Here is a 21,430-nt window from a genome sequence, read left to right on the forward strand (position 1 = left end):
ATATAAACTTTTGCAAATGAACACCATTTGACATGAACAATAATGTTCACAGAAACACTGTGCATGATAGCAAAATTGCAAATAATTTTCAAAAGAAGAATGAATGATAAATAATAATAATGGAATTTTATATAGCAGTGAAAGTGGGTATACTATAGCCGCATGCAACAATATGGATCACAAGCAATCTAACCTTTTCAAAAACTAAAGTTAAAAACTACAACTAAACAGTATGCCTTTTTGAATGCATAGGTTAAAAAAAAAAGAAAAAACCAAAAACCAAGGGAATAAGTAAATGAGATTCAGGATGGTGATTGTGTTTAAGATAGGAGGCAGGGGGATGGAATGGCTGAGAAGCATACAGGTAATCCATGTTCTACTTCCTATGTTGGGTGTGAGTTCATCTCTGTTTATTCCACCATTCAAAAGAAACCAATCAAGGACTAATTAAAAGAAGGGCAGGCTTGGATCACAGATGAGATTCTGTCATGAACCAGAGATTCTAACTAATCTAATTCTGGACACCCAAGGGAAAGAGGAACTGACCGAAAGGCTAGGCACGGTGCTATTGAAAAAGGTGGGAGGACTTGCTGCATGAGGCATCCAGACTGAAACTAAAGCTGGACGTATCAAGATGTGTGGGTCGTGGGGCTGGCAGGCGGCATGCTTGTAAGTTCAGTTTGTCACTTCTGAAATCAAGGTCAAGTAGAATGGGAAACCTTTTTTTTGTGAAGGAAGGCAATGATGAGACATTGAAGTGGAAAGCAGCAGGCCCCCAGCCATGGCAAATCTGTGCCTGATGTCCTCACTCACCTTTCGTTTTGTAGTCAAAGTCCCGAGTGGGTTTCTGAGCACATCCACCCACTTGACCGTGCGCATGCGGTCATCCCAGTCGGGGATCTGGTCTGCAGGGAGCTGAAACGTGATCCTGGACAGCTTGCACTTGGCCCCCATCTTCTTCAGATTGATGGGCACGTCTGACTTCATGGTCACCACTATGTCCTTGGCACACCCAGGGTGGAGGTGGCCAATCTGGGGAAGAACCTGGTATTAGTATTTTTGGGAATCCAAGCTTGAGGACTTTTGCTACCTGATGGTGATATTCTAGAGAAGGGGTAGAGCCAAAAGTCTTGGCAAAAAATACAACATTTAAACCTGCCTATGTAGACGGTCTTAAATACATACAAGAGGTTCTTAGATAGAAATACAAGCCTAAAAACAAAAGCAGCTAATATTCATCAAACTGTTACTTGCCTCAGGCACTATTCTAAACCTTTACACAATTCTGCTAATCCCCACAACAACCCTATGAGATATACAGCCATTTCCCCTATTTTATAGGCAAGGAAACTTAAAACTTTTTCATGGTCCTCCCATGAATATTGGAAGAGCTGGATTGAGCCCCCGACAGTATGGAGCCAGGTACCATGCTCTTAACTACCTGTGCTTCTTCATCAATATGACCTTTATGAATCAGGGACAGATGCACACAGTACATTAGCAGTTCTCAGAGTGTAATCAGATGACCCTTGGGACCCCTAAGGCCTTTGCAGGAGTTCACAAGGTCAAAACTGCTTTCATCATAATATTAAGATGTTAGCTGACTTTTTCACTCTCATTTTCTCATGAGTATACATGGAACTTTCTAGAGGTTACATGACATACAATATTGTAGCAGATCAAATGGAAAAGCAAATAGGAGAATCTAGCTACTTCTATTAAGCCAGATATTAAAGAGATTTGTAAAACTGAAATAATGCCACTCTTCTCTCACTAATTTTTTTATTTTAGAAAACATAGCCATTTTCATAAAAATATGGTATTTAAATTAACATTAATGAATTTATTATTTAAAAATGGATAACTATGGACTCTGAGAAACAAACTGAGAGTTCTAGAGGGGAGGGGGGTGGGGGGATGGGTTAGCCCAGTGATGGGTATTAAAGAGGGCACATATTGAATGGAGCACTTGGTGTTATATGCAAATAACGAATCATGGAACACTACCTCAAAAACTAATGATGTAATGTATGGTGATTAACTAATAAAATAAAATAAAATAAATGGATAAATACATGTTTTCAGATATTCTCAGTTTTAATTGCTAATATGGTAAATATCAATAGACATAACCCACATAAGCAAAAGCTTTTTTGGGTTCCTCAATAATGTTTAATTGGGTAAAGGAGTCCTGAGTCCAGAAAGGCTGAGATTCACTGAAGTATACCAGATAAATGGGAAATCTAATTTGGTCTATAGCATAAAATCATTGATGGTTTAGCATATATAAACACACACACACACACACACACATATATATATATATATATAGTAGTCCTATCATGTTTCTGACAGATCTAAAAACTCTCCATCCACTGGAAAGTGAAGGGAGAAGAAAGCTTAGTATTTCCCAAGGCCACAAATGTTTGTGTGTGGTGGGGTGGGGGGTAATATGCACTAGTGTGTGTGCACATGGGTGCACTAAATGGACTATCTGAAGCTTATCTCTGCCTGATTCGACTGACACTTTACATCCCTCCAGGAAGCAAAACTTCCTGAGAGCACTCAAATATTCAAAAGTGACAAAGGGAGTGCCTGGGTGGCTCAGTCAGTTGAGTGTCCAATTCTTAGCTCAGCTCAAGTCTTGATCTCAGGGTTGTGAATTCAAGCCCTGTGTTGGGCTCCACACTGGGCATGGAGCCTACTTAAAAAAATAAAAAAAAAGGTGACAAAGTGGGGTCCCCTACTCTCCTTGCTCTCTTCCCCTAACTATGCTTGACAGACTTGGTGACCAAAACAGTGCAGGAGGCAGTGGATACATCTGGGTATATCCATTGTACTGGGAACTCAAAAGTGAACTATGAAAAACAACAACTAGCCAGAGACTAGATCTGCTACCACATTGTTTTAGGCCTTGTGTGACATTGAGCTTTGGTCAGCAATTCATAAAATGTGTGCTGTGAGATGCTAAAAGAAGGGGTCAGAAAATTCCAGGTAAAACAAAGTTAACTAGGTTTTAGTATGTTGCATGGCACTGGGCACCTCTAAGAGAAAGATGTAATATGCAAATTTGCTAAATCTCAGTTGTCCACAGAACCCACTACACCCATCTTAGCTTTTAGTGAACCACATTTGCAGGACTAGTGCTCTAACGAACACACACCTTGGGGGACACAGGTCTGCACTCTGGGATGGGAAGACTGGGACCTGTCTTCATCCATGCAGGCTTCCATGGAATTCCTCAACATCAGCCTAGCAACCATCTCGGCAGAACTTATTCTCTGTTCTTAGACCAGAGGAGATATGAACGGTGTCCTCTGGCACCTGGTCTGAGTAAGGGATGGTTCTTGGGCTGTCTCAGCTTGAGAGCCATCCATTCCATCCCATGTATTCATGGGAACAGACAGACAATCAAATTAGGGTTGGCTTATGCCTAAGGAAGTCCTGAAAAGGGTGAATGGCTTTCACTTACCTGTGGGGAAAAGGAAACTGTAGCTACAGGGGGCCATTCAAACCGTATCACGTTCACTTGGCTGTGGTTTGTGATTGTGAAGCTCACGTTATAGCTGTTTCCAATGTGGCAGTCCCCAAACTGGATGTGGTCCACCAGTGCAGCTGTGGACAGAAGCAGAAGGTCCGTGAGTCCTCCCTGGCTCCCTCCTAAGGCTCACTTCCCTGAGGAGGCAGCCCCTGAAAGACATGGGGCCTCACCCTCATGCATCCCTCGCTCCTTTGATGATTATTTTGGAAAAACTTGGAGTCCTTAGCTTAAGCTTTCCCTCCTTAGGAAATCTATTTGTCCACCTGTTCATCCGTCCAACCATCTATCCATCCACCTTCGCCCTCATGTCCAAGAGAAAATATAGGTCCCCAACTCCATTTGTTTGCTGAAAAAATACTATTAAGTGTTAAAATAAGATGAAATATAAAAGTCCTTGTTAAACTCGAATCATAGATAATTGATGAGTAATTTTTAGTATCAGTATGTCCCATACAATATTTTGGGACACACAAATAATAAAAAGACTCTTTTTTTTTTAAAATCTGAAATTCAAATTTAACAGGGACTCCTGCATCCTGATTTTCTAAACCTGGTAACCCTATTATAAGTATGAAATCTGATTTCTTTTTTTTTTTTAAGATTTTATTTATTTATTTGACAGAGAAAGACACAGTGAGAGAGGGAACACAAGCAGGGGGAGTGGGAGAGGAAGAAGCAGACTCCCTGCGGAGCAGGGAGACTGATGTGGGGCTCGATCCCAGGACCCTGGGATCATGACCTGAACCGAAGGCAGACGGTTAATGACTGAGCCACCCAGGTGCCCCTGGAATCTGATTTCTGAACTAGGATTCAATGCTGGCTTCTTCTTGACCCCTGACAAGAGAGATGTCACCTGGTAGCCACAAACAGGGATGAAACACCATATATACGAGGAGTGTTGATTTTAAGCCATGTCATATAGACTGTCCAATGCTACATTCTAGCATTATAATAAGGCTCCTAGAAAAATGATAATGTGTTTATAACTCACTTCATACCAATCAGCTACACAATTAGGGTGCTTAACAAGTGCTTTTTTTTTTTTTTTAAAGATTTATTTATTTATTTGACAGAGAGAGGGAACACAAGCAGTGGGAGTGGGAGAGGGAGAAGCAGGCTTCCCGCTGAGCAGGGAGCCCGATGCGGGGCTCGATTCCAGGACCCTGGGATCATGACCTGAGCCGAAGGCAGACGCTTAACGACTGACCACCCAGGCGCCCAACAAGTGCTTTTTGATAATAATGATAAAATAAATTTTCTCCTACCCCGAAGAATATATTCAACCAAATGAAGCTGCATGCTTGGGGGACCGCAGAGGAGCACATCTTAAGCTTTAATATACATACAAGTCACCGAGGGATCTTGCTAAAATTCAGACTCGGGTTCAGTAGGCCTGAGGTGCTGGGGTGGGTGGGCTTTGCCATTCCCATTTCTAACAAGCTCCCGGGTGCTGCTGAGGCTGTAGGTCCTCAGACACTGCTCTGAGTAGGGAGGCTATAGAGGATGAGGTTCTAGAGGTGGCACAAACCTATGCCTTCTATAATTAAAGAAGCCCACGGTTTCTCTTGGAATGTCTAGGATACATGGTTCCCATGAAAGAGACAATGCCGATACAAGCCAGCTGAAAGACATGGGGAAAACTAGAGAGATATGTGCTCACTTAGCTAATCTGGAATTTGAATTTTGAATTTCACTTGTTAGCTAAACTGGAATTAGCTAAAACTATAAGCTCCCCAAGGCAGAGACTCTCTTCTTACTCTTTGCAACTCCAGGGTTCAGCATAGTGCTTGGTACATGCATACTGATACTCAATAAATGTTCCTTGAGGGAACACATGATTGAAGGCATTGTCTGAGCCATGAATGACAGGGCATACAGTTTGGAAGAGGAGATGCTTTCCTAAATTCCTAGGAAGCTGGCTGAGCTGTTATTTAAGTTTCACTCTTATTTAAAATGACCTGAGCCAATAGTTGTCAATACCTCATTCATGTTTCTCTCACCTGCTACCAAGTCTTCCATAGTATTTTCCTCAATGATCTCAGAGATCTCTGGGGCCTCAGGGCTGCTGGAAACCACCAGCCCATGGATGTTGCCCAAGGTGATGTCATCCTCGTAACCCTCTCCCACCATGTGGATGATTGTCTCCTCATACTGGTTGTTGATCACTGACAAGTGGATGGTGCCTGCCATTCTCCCAACCTTCTGGGATTGGAAGACGACATCGAATCCAGCTGTGTTTCCAGGAGGAACAACCAGGGAGGCCGTGTGAGCTTTCTTTGCTGCAAAGAGAAGAGAGAGACATGAGATTTAGAACCAGGAAGATGTAACCAAAAAGATCCTGACTCAAGGGAGGGCAGCCTTAGTGTGGGAATGAGCCTTACCTAGAGAGGCCAATGGTGATGAGACTGGACATCCTAATCTGGCTGGGTCCTTATTAGTTCCCTAATACAACAGCTCCTGGGACCCATCACCCTCTAGAAGCTATACTCCCCCTACCTACCTTTTGCATGTGGTTTGTTCTCCTCTGTGATATAGATGTAGGATGTGGTGAGGGTCCCTTTCAGGGAGAAGACGCCTAGTTGGTCCCTCAGATCAACATGCAGCTGGCAGAAGGAAAGCAAGGTCGAGTGTTAAGCTTACAGGCTGCTCATGGGTTTTGAGTCTAGATTGAGTCAAGATTGAGATATGGTGCTGTTTGGGAAGTACCCAAAAAGTCATTGTGCCCAGCGCTCACTTTTTTGAATTGAATAAAATAAACATTAGACCTGGGGAGGAAAGTGAAGGTTTAGTTCAGCCCTTATTATCCAAGTAAGGAACTGGAGGTCCAGAGAGTAGAGGTGACTTTCCAGATCACCCAGCAATGTAGTGTCAAAATGGGCTTGCCAAGGCCTCCGCTATTGACAGAGGCAGCTGTAAAATATACTCTAGACTAATAAAATGGAAATGAATACTCATCATGCTATAAAGGCTTACATAAATATGAGTTCCTAAAAACCAGTATCTCCTAGGTGGTAATGCATCAGTTGCCCGATAACGTCATATTGAGCAGCTTGCTGAGTTAAAAAGAAAACCAAAGTGGGATTCTGGCTTGGGTGGAGAAAAGGGATGTTTTCTGGACCACCATAGCTGATGCAAAAACTAAAGCCATATATCTGATTTTAGGTATGAGAAATCAGCAGACAGTTTTAGAAGACAGTCATGCTAGTACCATCATAAACACAATTGAACAATATAAGAAATGAGGCCAAAAGAAGAAAGAAATAGTGATACTACATAGGAAGCTTCTGACATAAAAAATAATTATATGTTTAGAAACAATCTTAGTAAGAAACTATATGGAAGAGTCATATGAAAAAAATTGACATAATAAAAAAATCTAGGTAAATGGATGGGAATTCTAAATGTTGCTCCTGAGAGCCTACATACTCTAAAAGTATAAATTCTTGGGGCGCCTGGGTGGCTCAGTCGTTCAGCGTCTGCCTTTGGCTCAGGTCATGGTCCCAGGATCCTGGGATCGAGCCCCACATCGGGCTCCCTGCTCGGCGGGAAGCCTACTTCTCCCTCTCCCACTCCCCCTGCTTGTGTTCCTGCTCTCGCTGTCTCTCTCTGTCAAATAAATAAATAAAATCTAAAAAAAAGAAAAAGAAAAAGAAAAAGAAATTCTTCCCAAATAATTCACAGGATTCCCAATTGGATTTTTTGAGGAACATTATAAAATGATGTCTGAAGTTCATCTGAGAGAATAGATATGTAAAAATTGTTAAGAAAAATTAGAAAAATGGGGAATGGGTAAGCAGGAATTTATTAAACTAGATGCTAGAACATTTTATAAAGCTACAATAATGGAAAAAATGCAGGTAACAATGAAAACAAACTAGGTAATGGGGACTCAAAACAAACAAAAAAATAGGACAACAACAACAGACCAACAGACTTTTTAAAGCATCACAGAGCTAAGAAGATAAAGAAGAGTAGCCAGACCAAGATCTGGGAGAGCATGGGAAACCAGAGAGTCTAGCCTACATTTCTGGGCTGTTTTTGACTTTGAATGTTTGCTAGTCTAGAAGAGGTATGTGGGAGGCTCAGTTGTGTTTCTGAGGGCCTCTTGGTGTTAAGAGGACAAAAGTCTTGTGAAAGGTGGGTGTTTTCTTTCCTGTAGATTGGGACCCCAAAGGACCTGCTGAGAGGAAAAAAACCCAGCTCCCCCAAGGGTAGAAATCCTGCTCTGAGTCATATCCAGGAAATATCAAGCCCTAAAACTAATTTTAGATGATCCTTAGTTTCTAAATGTCCCAAAGTACTTGGCAGAAGCAAATGAAAATTGTCTCTAAAGAAAAAGAACATCATCCTTAGTGTTATTTCTAAATAATTCTTCAAGTATAATACTCAACACAGGATCGAAGATAACCAGGCACACGAGGAGAAAGGACAACATGGCAAAAATGATCAGAAATAGCAGATATCAGAAAAAGACCCACAGGAAATCCAGATTTTGGAATGACCAGGTATAGATGGCAAAATGGTTGTGATTACTATGTTCAGGAAATAAAGCCAAGTCTGACAATTTTACCACAAAACCAGAAATCTTCAAAACTGATGATGTGTATTTGAAAAGCTGCCTAATAGAACTTCTAGAACTGAAAAATGTAATAACTTAAGAACTCAGTGGAAGGTTTAATAACAGATTAGATACAGCTAAAGGGAAAGTTAATGAGCTGAAGATAGGTCCCAAGAAATTATGCAGAATGGAGCCCAGAGAAAAATGGATGGAAAATGCAGTGAGTGGTGAGACAGAGAGGGAACGGGGGAAGGTCTTCCATACACTGAATTGGTCTCCCAGAAGGAGAGATGAGACAGAATGGAATAGGAGCAATATTTCAAGACATGTTTGGAATTTTCCAAAAGTGACTGAAGACATCAATTGCAGAATCAAGAAGCCTGGTGAATTCCAAGAGGGATAAATGCAAAGAAATCCATACCTAGGCACATCATAATGAAACCACAGAAGACGAACACAAAGTGAAAGTATTAAACAAAGAAAGTCAGAGGACAAAGATCACCTTAAGAGAACATGGTGGACATAGCTGATGTCTCAGCAGCGACAGTGGACACCAGAACACACGGGGATGAAAGCTCTCATTTGCCGAGAGAGAACAACTGCCAGCTGAGAGGTCTACAGCCAATAAAAATGACATTGAAATCGCAGACCTGTACCTCTGAAACAAATAATACATTATTTGTTTTAAGAAAAAAAGAAGAAGCTAGCAGGAAGGGAAAAATGAAGGGGGGGAATCGGAGGGGGAGACGAACTATGAGAGACTATGGACTCTGAGAAACAAACTGAGGGTTCTGGAGGGGAGGGGGTTGGGGGATGGGTTAGCCTGGTGATGGGTATTAAAGAGGGCACATACTGCATGGAGCACTGGGTGTTATATGCAAACAATGAATAATGGAACACTACATCAAAAACTAATGATGTAATGTATGGTGATTAACATAATAAAATGAAAAAAAAAAGAAATGGAGATTTTTCAAATACAAGCTGAGAGAATTCACCACCAGCAGACCTGCACTGAGGAAATAGTACAGGCTATTCTTCAGGGGGTAGGCAAAGGATCTCAGATGGACAGATGGATATGGAGGAGTGAAGTGCAATAAAAATGATAACTCTGTGGGTCAATCTAAATGAGCCTTAACTGTATGAACAACAAAACCCAACAGTGAGGGGCGCCTGGGTGGCTCAGTCGGTTGAGCGTCTGCTCTTGGTTCAGGTCATGATCCCGGGGTCTTAGGTTCGAGCCCCAAATCGGGCTCCCTGGTCAGCAGGGAGTCTCCTTCTCCCTCTGCCTCTGCCCCTCTGTCCCTGCTCGGGCTCTCTCACTTTCCCTCTCTCTCAAATAAATAAATAATCTTTAAAAAAAAAAACCCAACAAGACAGTAAGAACATGTTGTAGGGTTTAAAATGTAGAGAGAATCCAAAGCCTCCCGCGAGTTGTCCTTACTCTACCCTTCTATTTTTATCTCCTGCTGCTCTTCTATCCCCTGTGCTCTCACGGAGCTGGGTGCTTACTAGTTCCTGTTTTGTACTGGACACATTTTTTGTTTCTGTGCCTTTGTCTGAATAGTTTTCTTTCTCCAGCTGGGATGCACTCAGTGCCATGTCTCCTTCCTGAAACCCAGTTGTCCTGCAATGCCCAGCTTCCATGTCATTTTATAGTGAAATTTTCCTTGATTCCCCTAGATGGGAGTAGGTCATTTTCAAAAGTCCTACAGTTCTTTGTAGAACCCTTACACAATTTATTACTTTCTTTTTTTTTTTTTTTTTTGGTAAAATAAGGATGTTAACAGAAAAAAAAAAAAACACAATTTAATTGCTGAACCAAGAGTCCCTTGAGATGTGGCATCTCTCACTCCTACTGAGGTTTCTTTTGTTTCTTCCTTATCAAAAATGCAGTGTTCGTTACAGAAAAAAGGGAAGGATAAAGAAGACACCAAGAATACCCATAGTCCTCCCCACTCAGCTCAGGGTACATCTGGGCACACTGCTTCACGTAGTAACTATCAGTGAGCTGTGTAATCTGCTTTCTTATACTCCTTGAGGGCAGACACTATGGCTGACTCAGCTCTGCGTGTCCCACGTCTTACACAGGTTAATGTATGAGGAACATCAAAGAAGTCCTAGTAGATCAGGGATGGCAGAGACCTCAATGTTAAAAGTCTTACTTCTGAGTCATTCTTCTCCCTTTCCATCCCATACTTCACCTCTCGCAGTACCTGGGCGGGGATGGTGCCATTGTTCTTGAGGATGAGAGGCAGCTTCTCTGACTGACCAAGCAGAAGCCTCTTGAAGAGGAGCAAGGGGTTTCCATATTGGTTGCAGAGAACTGGCCGCACTATGGTCACCCGAGGGAGGTTCCCTTCCCCGACGATATCAAACACAAGGCTTCGGTTCCTGGTCAGGTTGCTGCAGGGAACAGGACAATGGAGGCCTGTCAGCCTGGTGTGCCAGGAATGACATTCCATCCTCAGCCTGCAGGAGAGGGGGCTGGTACCTAGGCAAGCCATCCAACGTAGCCTCGAAGATACACTGGTAGGTCTGCATGGTCTGCGGGGTGAAGGTCACCGTGGCAAAGGCATGTGAGCGGCTGGCAACACACATCTTATTAGGTTCCACGTCAAAAATGTCAGTGATTCGGGCAATGAGCTGGGGAGGGAGAGCAGGGATTAGGGTGTGTTAGCACTTTATCTGTCCCCATCTTGTGGCAGTGTTTTGGGAAGACTGTAGGGACTCTAGGGACCCCAGCAAGGCCTCAAAAGGGTTTTTTCATTCTTAAGGGTGGCAAGTGGGATTCAAGACTGGCTATCCCCTCTTGTTTTTAAGCAGAGGGCACTAAGGTTTCTTTGCTCTTTTCAAAGGACAGTCTGCAAATTAGGGAGGAAAAAAATTTGTATCTACAAATCCCCTGGTAAAAACCTATCTTTGAGAAATCAGGCTTGCTTCCTTTTTATGTTTTTAGTGCAGAACAGGAAGAAAGCTGCCCCTTGAGGTCCAGAAAGGTCAGAGAGTAATGACTGGATGTCACCTGGGCCTGAGAGAAGTCATAAAAGGGATGAGATAGTCTTTCAACCCTACCCCTCTGTGGTGACAGTCCCCTGGGAACACACACACACACACACACACACACACACACACACACACACACTCTCTCTCTCTCTCTCTCTCTCTCTCTCTCCCCCCCCCCCCCCGAGGCTCTAGACTAGGCCACCCCTGCAGTGGTCTCCCTGCCACCATCGGCCACGTGAACAATGTCAGCTAAGTGGGAGTGGGAGCTAAGATTCCCCCTTTGGGCAGAGGACGAAAGCAGCCACAGCAAGACCAGGCCGTGTTTGCAGCGCATCTGATAGGCTATTGACTGAGCCCTCTCTCTTGGTATCCTGAATTTTCTGTTCCATTGTGAGGAAAAAGGATTTCAGTGTGGTCTGACTTGGAGAGGAAGGGAGCTCTGAACCTATAGGCCTTGAGATGGGCACTTATTATTTACCTTGTACGTGGATGAAGCTTGGCTTTAAATGTAGCCCTGTATCCCTAGGCTTCATTTCCCTAACTGTAAGATGAGGAGAGTACTACAAAGTCTGATCATACAAACTTTCTGTGAGGATGAACTGAGGTAATACACGTAAATAATTTAACACAGTGCCTAGCATGCAGCCGGGGTCAGTAAATGTTCATCGTTTCTCCTTGCCCTTGTAATCTGACATCCCCCAAATCCTCCTTACCAGGAAAATGGGCAACACGAGGCAGCCTGCCTGAGATGGCACGTGCCTTTGGCTCACCCCACCATGCTTCATCTATTCCACACCTACCTGAGTGGTTGATGGATGAGCGAGTTGCTCATTGCTGTGTACCACTTTAAAACCAAGAGGAGGCACCCACTGGGACAAATGTCTGGCTCTTGGCCTAGGGGAAACCACTCAGTGACCTCATGTGACTTACAGCAGGGCCTGAGAGCCAGATAATCCCCACTCAGGTCTAGCAGTGCTAGAGCAGGTTTTCTAAGAGCTCTTTCCAAGGATTCATGCCAACCACAGTGGGCTAGGGCCATTTGGGGCTGCTTACCTTGTTGGAGATGGGCTTAACTATGATGTTCACATCACAGGCAATCTTTCCCACGTTGCTGATCTTGAACCGAGCCTTGGCCTGATGACCCACCAGGACGTTGCAGAAGATGAACTTGTTCTCATCCTCCACAAAGAGCCCCCCATTCTCTATGGTCTGTAGGATGTTGAGCAGAGTGGTGCTGCTACAAATCTGGTGCTCTTCAAATATCAAGGCATTGTTGTCAGTCACAAAGGCTGGGGAGAATGAGAGACGAGGCCTGATAGCCCAGTTCCTGCTTTCTGTAATTGCTAATGTGAAGATTTGGATTCTGACGGAGGATGGTCATAGAGGAGGTGTAGGGGAATTCACACAAGCGGGTGGGAGTGATGGTACAAATTCTATCTTCTCTTCCTTTTCTGTACTGCTCTTGTTGGTTGTCAGACCCCAACCATATGTTCCTCCCAGTAGTAAGGAGAGGTTAGATCTGGGATCTGGGGTGGGCTTAGGAAGGAAGGGGGCATTTGGCCCATGTTGGTGCGAGGCTGTATGCTGCCTATAGTCAAAGCAAGAGGAGTTCTCTCTGCGCTTTACCTGAATCTTGCTTAATTAAAGTTAGAGTATGCACAGTCACTGACCATTGTTCTCTGTGCATATGTTGCCCACAGGGAATGGCCGGATTCAGTGTTCCTGGGTCCTGTGCCATATCCCATTACACCATGATTCCCAGATAATACTATTTGTCTGAGAATCCTGGACCAAACTCAGGAAGACTAGGAGCTTAAAGCTGCACATCTTTTAGGTATAGATGCCTGGTAAGTCTTTAAGGAAAAATATGGCTGAAGACGCTAGAGGAAGTTCTAAGGACCCAAAGGAAGTAGTGCGGCCGTATCTGCTCAACATGTGCATGGTGGGAGGGGGAGGGTCTTTTAAGGGGAGGGTGCTGTCCAATCTGAGTGCCCGGTACCTGGTAGACAGGCTTCGGCCAGCAAGCTGTAAGGAATGCCCGCAGGCTGGTCTCTTGGGTCTCGGTCAGATATATCGATCGCTATGAATTCCTCACACCTTCCCACGGGGTCAGCCACGCAGTCGACAGTGATGACCTGCATTCCTCCGGAGGGGATGGAGCCAAACCCAGGGTACACGGTGAACATGCCGTGGGTGAAGCGCGCCTGCACGAAGGGGAGGAGGCAGAGTGAGTGACAGAGTCTGAGCCCTTCCACTGAGTTGTGAGATGGTGTTGAGAGGGGCCCGCAGGGCCTCTCTCCACAGGCTCTCTCTGAGCCCCAGCTTTCTCCTGGAGGCAGGGAGGGCCTGGGGAATCTTCAGGGATGGGCTCCCTCAGTTCTTCCTTCTCTGCACATTTCTTCTGACCGACTGTGACTGAATGGGAGCTGAAGGAAACAGACATATTCCACATCACACAACTCTTACCCAGATGGGAATCTCCTGGCAGAGGGGTGCGGACAGAGCTCTGGTAGAGGTTGTAGATTTCGGAGTCAGATACTCATGAGTTTGAATCCCACCCCTGCTATATTTTAACTGTTTGACCTTGGACAAGTGACTTCTCTGAGTCTCAGTTTATCCATGAAATGGGGCTAAACCCCCTACCTTGAATCACTAGAGGCTTCAAAGGAAAAAATGTGTGTGAGACACTTCACATAGCCTCTGTCACAGAATTAGTGCTCAAAAAATGGGATATTATCATGCACTCCTCTGGTTCCTAGGAGCTTCCTTCCTCTTCTTCCCCCCACACCCAGCTTCATTGACATGTAATTGACATAAGACATTGTATAAGTTTAAGGCTACAATGTGCTGATTTGATACTGGAATATACCACAAAATGATTACCACAATAAGGTTAGTTAACATCTATCAATCAGCTCACATAATTACCGTTTTTTTTTGGTGATGAGAATGTTTATGATCTACTCTATCAGCAACTTTCAAGTATATAATATAGTACTGTTAACTAGAGTCACCATGCAAATATTAGATCCCAAGAACTTATTCATCTTGTAACTGGAAGTTTATACCCTTTGACCAACATCTCCCCATTCCCCCAACCACTCCCAGATCCTTGTGATCACATTGGGCTGAGGATAATCCAGGACAATCTCCCTCCATCTCAAGGTTCTTAATAAAATCATATCAACAAAGTTATCACCTTAATCAATCAGGGAAGTACAAATCAACATCACAAGATACCACCTCATACCTATTTGAATGGCTGGTGTCAAAATTATTATTGTGCACTGTTGGTGGGAATATAAATTGGTGACAAGGAGAAGGTTTGGATAATAAGAATATGGTTGAATGTTGTCTAAAGGAGCAAAGTCACACTGAAGTCAAAGAACAGCTGGAAAGGGTGGACTCAAAACAACAAGTAGGGAGAAAGGAATGGTGGTCAGTTAAAGGAATCTTAGAAATCAAGAGTTCAGAAACACCTCAGTTCCCTTTGATGCAAGATCCAGGGTGTGACCTTGAGAGCGAAGTGCCAAGGTGGGAGAGCAGACAAGGTCAAGGTAGGGTGTTAAAGAGAGGCTGCTTCACTGAAGAAAGCAAAACAAGCAAAAATGAACAAACCCCGCCCCCAAACCCAAACATACATATATTAGAAGGGATGAGAGTTATAGAAACATATGTAGAAAATGATGTATGTTAATTAAATAGAAGGCTTCTGTTGAAGAAGTAAATACTTGAGAAGACATAAAAACCAACATGTAGAAAATTCAGTCCAAATGCAGTCAATAATTATTGATGTCCAGAGAGTGCAGAGTATCTACTTCCTCTTCTTTTTGCCTTCAATGCTCATGTGGTAGCTGGAGCTGCAGCTGCCATCTTGGAACCATGAGGAAAAGTCAAGAGACTCACACAGACTCCAATAAGCCTCTAAGCCAACACAAGCAATGGCCTACCTTACATCTTAGGCAAACTATAAGAGACTCTTAACTCTAGAAAACAAACTGAAGGTTGCTGGAGGGGAGGTGGGTAGGGGGATGCGGTAACTGGGTGATGGGCATTAAGGAGGGCACTTGATGTAATGAGCACTGGGTGTTATATGCAACTGATGAATCACTAAATTCTACCCTTAAACTAATAAAAAAAGAAAGTAAAAAACCCCATATCCTATCTGTTTAGACCACTAATATTGAATTTTCTGTTACTTGTAGCTAAACACAATCCTAATACACAAGCAAGTCTTCCTCCTCTATGAAGCCTTCAATGACTTTTAACAGTTACCAGGAACAGTAGGACCTCATTCCTTCACCTTTCTGGAGCTTCTCCATCCACACACACCTCAATTATAGTATTTACCATGTTGTTCATCAATTGCTTATTTACCCTCTGCCGAAAATATTTCTTCTACATCCATTTAGAATCATATTAGTGTTATAATGTTTGCTTTAATTGATAAACCTTATTTAGAAAACTCGAAGAGAAGGGAAGTCTATTGAATTTACACACATAATTGCAAGCCATGTTTTTACTTCCTTCTTGATGTTTCATAATTCCTTTTTTTTTTTTTAAGATTTTAAAAAAGATTTATTTATTTGAGGGGGTGAGGGGGAGGGGCAGAAAGAGGAGAGACAGAATCTCAAGCAGACTTCCCGCTGAGTGTGGAGCTCAAAGTGGGGCTCCATCTCACAACCCTGGGATCATGACCTGAAACAAAATCAAGAGTTGGATGCTTAACTGACTGAGCCACCCACGATTTTTTTTCAAGAAATCTCTACCCCCAACGTGGGGCTTGAACTCATGACCCTGAGATCAAGAGTCACACATGCTCTACTGATTGAGCCAGCCAGCTGCCCCCATAATTCCTTCTTTTATTATTTACTTTTTGTTCAGAGAAACTTCCTTTAGCCAGTCTTTTAGGAGAGACCTGCTGGTAACAAATTAATTTTCCTTCATTCGAGAATGTTTTATTTGTCCATTTATTTCTGAGGCATATTTTTGGTGTATGTAAGATTTGGGATTCACAGTTATCTGCTTCCTGCACTTGCAAAATGTTGAGACACTTTCTTCTGGCCCCTATGCTTTTTGATAAGAAATCTGCTGTCATTCAAATAGTTTCCTTCCTATATGTAGGGTGTCTTTCCTCTTTCACTGGTTTTAAGATTTTTTGTCTTTAGTGTTTAGAAGTCTGACTATGATGTGTGTGGGTTTGGATTTATTTAGATTTGTCCTATTTGGGATTGCCCTGATTCTTGAATCTATAGGTTTACATCTTCTGCTAAATTTGGGAAGCTTTCAGTCATCATATCTTTGAGTACCTTTTCAGCCCAACCCTATTTCTTTTCTTTTCTTTCTTATTTATTTTTTTTAAAGATTTTATTTATTTTTTTGACAGAGAGAGACATAGCGAGAGCAGAAACACAAGCAGCGGGAGTGGGAAAGGGAGAAGCAGGCTTCCCGCAGAGCAGGGAGCCCGATGTGGGACTCGATCCCAGGACCCTGGGACCATGACCTGAGCCGAAGGCAGACGCTTAACGACTGAGCCACCCAGGCGCCCTTCTTTTATTTTTTTAAAGTTTATTTATTTATAATCTCTACCCTCAACGTGGGGCTCAAACTCACGACCCAGAGATCAAGAGTCACATGAGAACACTCTCTACCAACTTAGCCAGCCAGGTGGCCCAGCCCAACCCTATTTCTTACCTCTTTCTGGAACTCTGATGACAAGGATATTAAATTCTTTCCACAGGTCCCTCAGGGTCTGTTCATTTTTTTATTCATTAGACTCAAATAGATTTTTCCAATAGAAGTCAAAACAGAGTTTATTTTCTCTCTTGTTTAGATTGGGGAGAATAAGGGCTTCCCAAAGATGTCCACATCCTAATCCCTGGAACCTGTGAATATGTTACCTTACATGGAAACAAACTTTTTTGATATGACTAAATTAAGAACCTTGAGATGGGGAGATTATCCTGTATTATCCTGAAACCAGTGTGATCACAAGGGTCCTTATATATGGAAGAAGCAGGCCTAAGAGAGTTAGAGGGGGACGTGACTATGGAAAAGGCTGGAGTCATGTGATGTGAGAAGAACTTGATCCACCATGGCTGGTTTTGAGGATGGAGGAAGGAAATCATGAACCAAGTAAGACAGGTGTCCTCTAGAAGCTAGAAAAGGTAACGAAATGGATTCTCTCCAAAGTCTCCAGAAAAGAATACAGCTTTGCCAATACCTTGGTGTTAGCCCAGTGAGGCCTAGGTCAAGCTTCTGACCTACAGAAGTATAAGCTAAAAACTTTGTGTTGTCCTAAGCCACTACATTTGAGGTAATTTGTTATGAGAGCAATAGGAAAGAGAGATAGCAATTTCTATTGTTCTGTCTTCAAGTTCATGAGTTCTTTCCTCTGTCCCTTCATTCTCTTGTTGAACCCACCAACTGAGTTAACTTTTGGTTATTTTTTCACTTCCAAAATTTCCATTTGGTTCTTTATATCTTCTCTTGCTTTGCTGAGAAATACTACGTTTTCACTAGTTCCAAGCATGTTTTTGATTGCTCTTTGAAGCATTTTTATGTTGGCTGCTGTCTGATCTTTGTCAGTAATTCTAACAGTTATATCAATGCTGACACCTATTGTCTGTCTTTTTCCAGTTTGAGATCTTCCCAGTTTTTGGTATGATGCATGATTTTGATTCGAAACCTGGGAATTTTAGCTATTATGAGACTCTGGATCTTATTTAAATCTTCTGTTTGAGCGGGCCTGCTCTGACACTGCTCTGGCGAGGGACATGGGAGCACTGCCTCATTGCTGCCAGGTGGGGGTGGTGGTCCTGATTTCCCACTTGGACTTCTCACAACTGCCTGACAGGGTGGCAGTTCCTGTTGCCCACTAGTCCTAGACAGATACCTCCCTGGTGGGGAGGGGTAGAGTGCCTTGCTGCTGTTCTGCTGATGCCTTAGGGTAGGGAGGCCCATTGTGGGGGAGGGAGGGACATCTCATTACCATTGGGTTGGGGTGGAAGTCAAGGCTTCCCACGTGGTGGCTTCATTGACAATGATGGAGGTGGGAGGGGATAATGAAAGCTCTAGCTCCCTACTGGGCATTCTTGAACACAACAGGGGGTTGGGGCACCTCATGACAGCTTGGATAGAGTATAAATCTAGACTCCCCAATGGCCTTTGCTAGCAGGGATTGGGTAGGGCCACATAGATTTTCCTGTTGCATTTGACTGTAATAGAATAGTTCTTATCTGAAAGTTTTCTATCTTGCTAGGCTCCTCTTTTCCTGGTCCTTTGGCTAGTAGGAGCAGGCTTTTTGGGGGCTTTTTTTTTTTTTTTTAAGATTTTATTTATTTATTTGACAGAGAGAGAGAGAGAACAAGTAGGCAGAGACGCAGGCAGAGGCAGAGGGAGAAGCAGGCTCCCCGCTGAGCAGGGAGCCTGACGTGGGGCTCGATCCCAGGACCCCGGGATCATGACCTGAGCCGAAGGCAGCGGCTTAACCGACTGAGCCACCCAGGTGCCCTGGGGGGCTTTTTTTTTGGTCTCCGTCTATTGATGTTTCTCGGTTGCTGGCTCCTTTAGCACCCAGTTTTAGATCTATGAAGCAAAAAGGAAACTCAGGGAACTCACCATTGTGATGTTCATTGGTCCCAAGGACCCTAGCTGGTCTGATTTTTTTTCTCCCTACCTTTTAGGCTTCTAACATTTGTTTTGCACATGATGTGCAGGGTTTTTATTTGTCCTTAGTTGGGCAGAATAAAGAAAGGTATATCTACTTCATCTTACTAGAGCAGAAATCTTAAAATCTGCTCTTATTTAAGCCAGTCCCAATGGGCTTTGTTTCTTATAAACAAATGATTCTTAATTAAAATATATATGAAGAGCTGAAACTTAATTTTAAGGCAATGAGAGCAAATGAAGGTTTCAAAACAGAAGAAGATCTCCAAATTAAAAGTCAACGCCTTGCCTGAAAATGAAAGTGATATTTCAACAGAACTAGTATTCCTGTCACAGTAGGTTCAGATCCTGTTAGCCTAGGGAGGTATCTGTTGCAGGAACTAGGCAGGAGGGAACTAGTTGGAAGGTGGCCTTACAGGGTTCCTTTGAGAAGGAAAAGGGTGCTCACCTGGTTTGTGATGTTTACTTCTTTCTGAACAGCATCAGAGAACTTAGTTGCTTTGGAAGGGCTAGGTTTGTAGAAGTTCTCGCTTTCCCGGGATCTTGCATGTCTAACATGGCTGACTCTGATTAAAGAAGCAAGAGTACACCCTCCGGTTGGGGTGGTGACATTAAATACCATCTGTCAGCTAATTGTATGGTCTCTTCTCTTAGGAATGGGGGAGATAGCCAAGGGGGCATCTGGGAAAGTCAGCTTATTTATCATTAGCCAACCTCATTTAACAATTGTACAAAAACTATGTAGTCATTGGACTTATTAAATATGATTCATAAAGACACTGAAAATTACTGCAAGAAAACAATAATGTATAAGTGTTTACTTGAGTTCTCTGGAAAGCAGTGTGTGAAAATTATTTATAGAAAATCATCTGTAGAAAAATCTTTAACCTGATCTTACTTTAAAAAATGAAATGTCAAATAAACTTAAATTCTGTCCCTTTTCTTCACATTTATAGTCATGGTGTTTTCAAACTGAGTTTAAGCAATAGCTCCAACATAGGTTCTGGTAGCTGTTTACTTCACTTGAAGCTCATTTACCCAATAATTAGTTTGTCTAGAGGCCAGTTAACCTACCATGTCAAATGCATTTGAGGTGCAATCTTAAACTTTTGAGAGTTTTATATAGTTCAGCATTTACTTGCTTAATGACCAGAACAACTAAAAAGTTCAACCCCCTTTTAATATTTTGCATTAATTTGTACACACTAAGATAAAAAACAAATTATAATTAAAAACAATTTAAAGCAAATACAAATACATCATACTGTCTATAAACAGTATTAAATTATTATAAAATAAATGCTAAAAAAGTGAATAAATTAAGTTGAAATTAAATTTGGAAGAGACTTTATTATTTTTTGTGTGTGTGAAGCAAATATTAGTATTAATAAGCAAGAATCATTCACCAACCTTTATTATAAAAGCCACTGAGAAAAAAGGCTAGGCCTTTTTTTTTTCTCTTTTCCAAAAGAGATTTTAGATAGCTTAACCCCAAATTTCTTAATAGATTCAAACTTAGCCACAATGGAAGAGGATATCTACAAAAATGCAAAACAATTACAAACAAGGTATTTCTGATTTGAAACAATTAACTGGAAGTCAATTTTAAATTAATTAATTAATTAGGGAGTCAATTAGTCAGGACAAGGAGACTTGGGAACTGGTAAAACTATCCCTAATTTGCCAAAAAAGAATATGACCACCAAAAGCCAAAAGCACTCAAAAAGGTAAATTATTTTAGTGAATTGATTAAGAGCTGCCTTGTGAAGAATACAGAGTTTGCCATTGGAACAACTAAGTGAGCTGTTGTGACAGTGTCTTCATGTGGAGGTGAAAGCAGGCCCGGTAGATGGAAGGCAGCAGTGTGCTTCTCTCATCTACACTTCTGGGGTACCTTCTGCCACCCCCCACATGAAGCACAGCTCTGATTTCTTTTGACTTAGCTCATGGTTATACTAGTCCCCCAGTATCCTACAGGACAATAAATAGAACAATGACTTACTGTGAGTCCTGTAGCATGCTGGAAGCACCAGGACAATAGACACAACCCCACACGGAAGACTTTACATTTGTTCAATTAAATCTATCACGTGTGTGACAGCAGGAAGAAAGCGTATGAAATCTGAGGGCAGAGATGTGGGTTCAGAACTGAGATCTACTGGTGATTTCTTGCCTAATCTTAGCCGAGCCATTTCTAAACCTTAGTGACCTCACCCCACAAAAGGGGACTGGGTGAATTTAGATAAAATATATGAAAGCTCTTTGTAAAACACAATGCAGGGAATTAACCAGGGAATGGCATGAGTTAAGTAAAGACTTGTCTTACGCTTTCTTTTGATGAATGGGGCTCTCCCCGGTCAGCCTATAGAGCGCATACTTGAAGTCAGTAACACCTTGATTTTCTATGGTGAAGGTGGTGCTTTTCCGAGTGCCACAGATCAAAGCCCCAAAGTTGATGATGGAGGAGGGGCTGATGTTGTATTTGGAGTACACTGCATTCACAGAAAACTTAATTGGGATGCTGGCAATGATTTCACCTCCTTCTGTGATACTGGGCTCAATAATCTAGAAAGGGAGAAATAATTGGGAAGATGTCAGCCACTATGCTGAAGAATTTCCAGGACTGTCTACTTCATTCTTTGCTTTCATCACTGACA

General features: G+C 42.6%; 1 protein-coding gene across 1 annotated transcript in view; it reads right to left on the bottom strand.

Moving 5' to 3' along the window:
- Positions 1 to 21,430, bottom strand: part of HYDIN (HYDIN axonemal central pair apparatus protein) — a 363,815-nt gene that overhangs the window by 43,407 nt on the left and 298,978 nt on the right. Inside the window, exons 57-66 of the mRNA XM_078062394.1 lie at positions 21,100 to 21,338; positions 19,222 to 19,339; positions 13,105 to 13,309; positions 12,159 to 12,394; positions 10,594 to 10,745; positions 10,316 to 10,505; positions 6,042 to 6,144; positions 5,542 to 5,820; positions 3,473 to 3,615; positions 814 to 1,032 (exon numbers count right to left, since the gene is read on the bottom strand). Coding sequence (XP_077918520.1) covers positions 814 to 1,032; positions 3,473 to 3,615; positions 5,542 to 5,820; positions 6,042 to 6,144; positions 10,316 to 10,505; positions 10,594 to 10,745; positions 12,159 to 12,394; positions 13,105 to 13,309; positions 19,222 to 19,339; positions 21,100 to 21,338 — 1,884 coding nt within the window. The remainder of the gene's footprint in view (positions 1 to 813; positions 1,033 to 3,472; positions 3,616 to 5,541; positions 5,821 to 6,041; positions 6,145 to 10,315; positions 10,506 to 10,593; positions 10,746 to 12,158; positions 12,395 to 13,104; positions 13,310 to 19,221; positions 19,340 to 21,099; positions 21,339 to 21,430) is intronic.

The sequence above is a fragment of the Halichoerus grypus genome, chromosome 15, assembly GCF_964656455.1.
Source record: "Halichoerus grypus chromosome 15, mHalGry1.hap1.1, whole genome shotgun sequence".
NCBI classification, from domain to species: Eukaryota; Metazoa; Chordata; class Mammalia; order Carnivora; family Phocidae; genus Halichoerus; species Halichoerus grypus.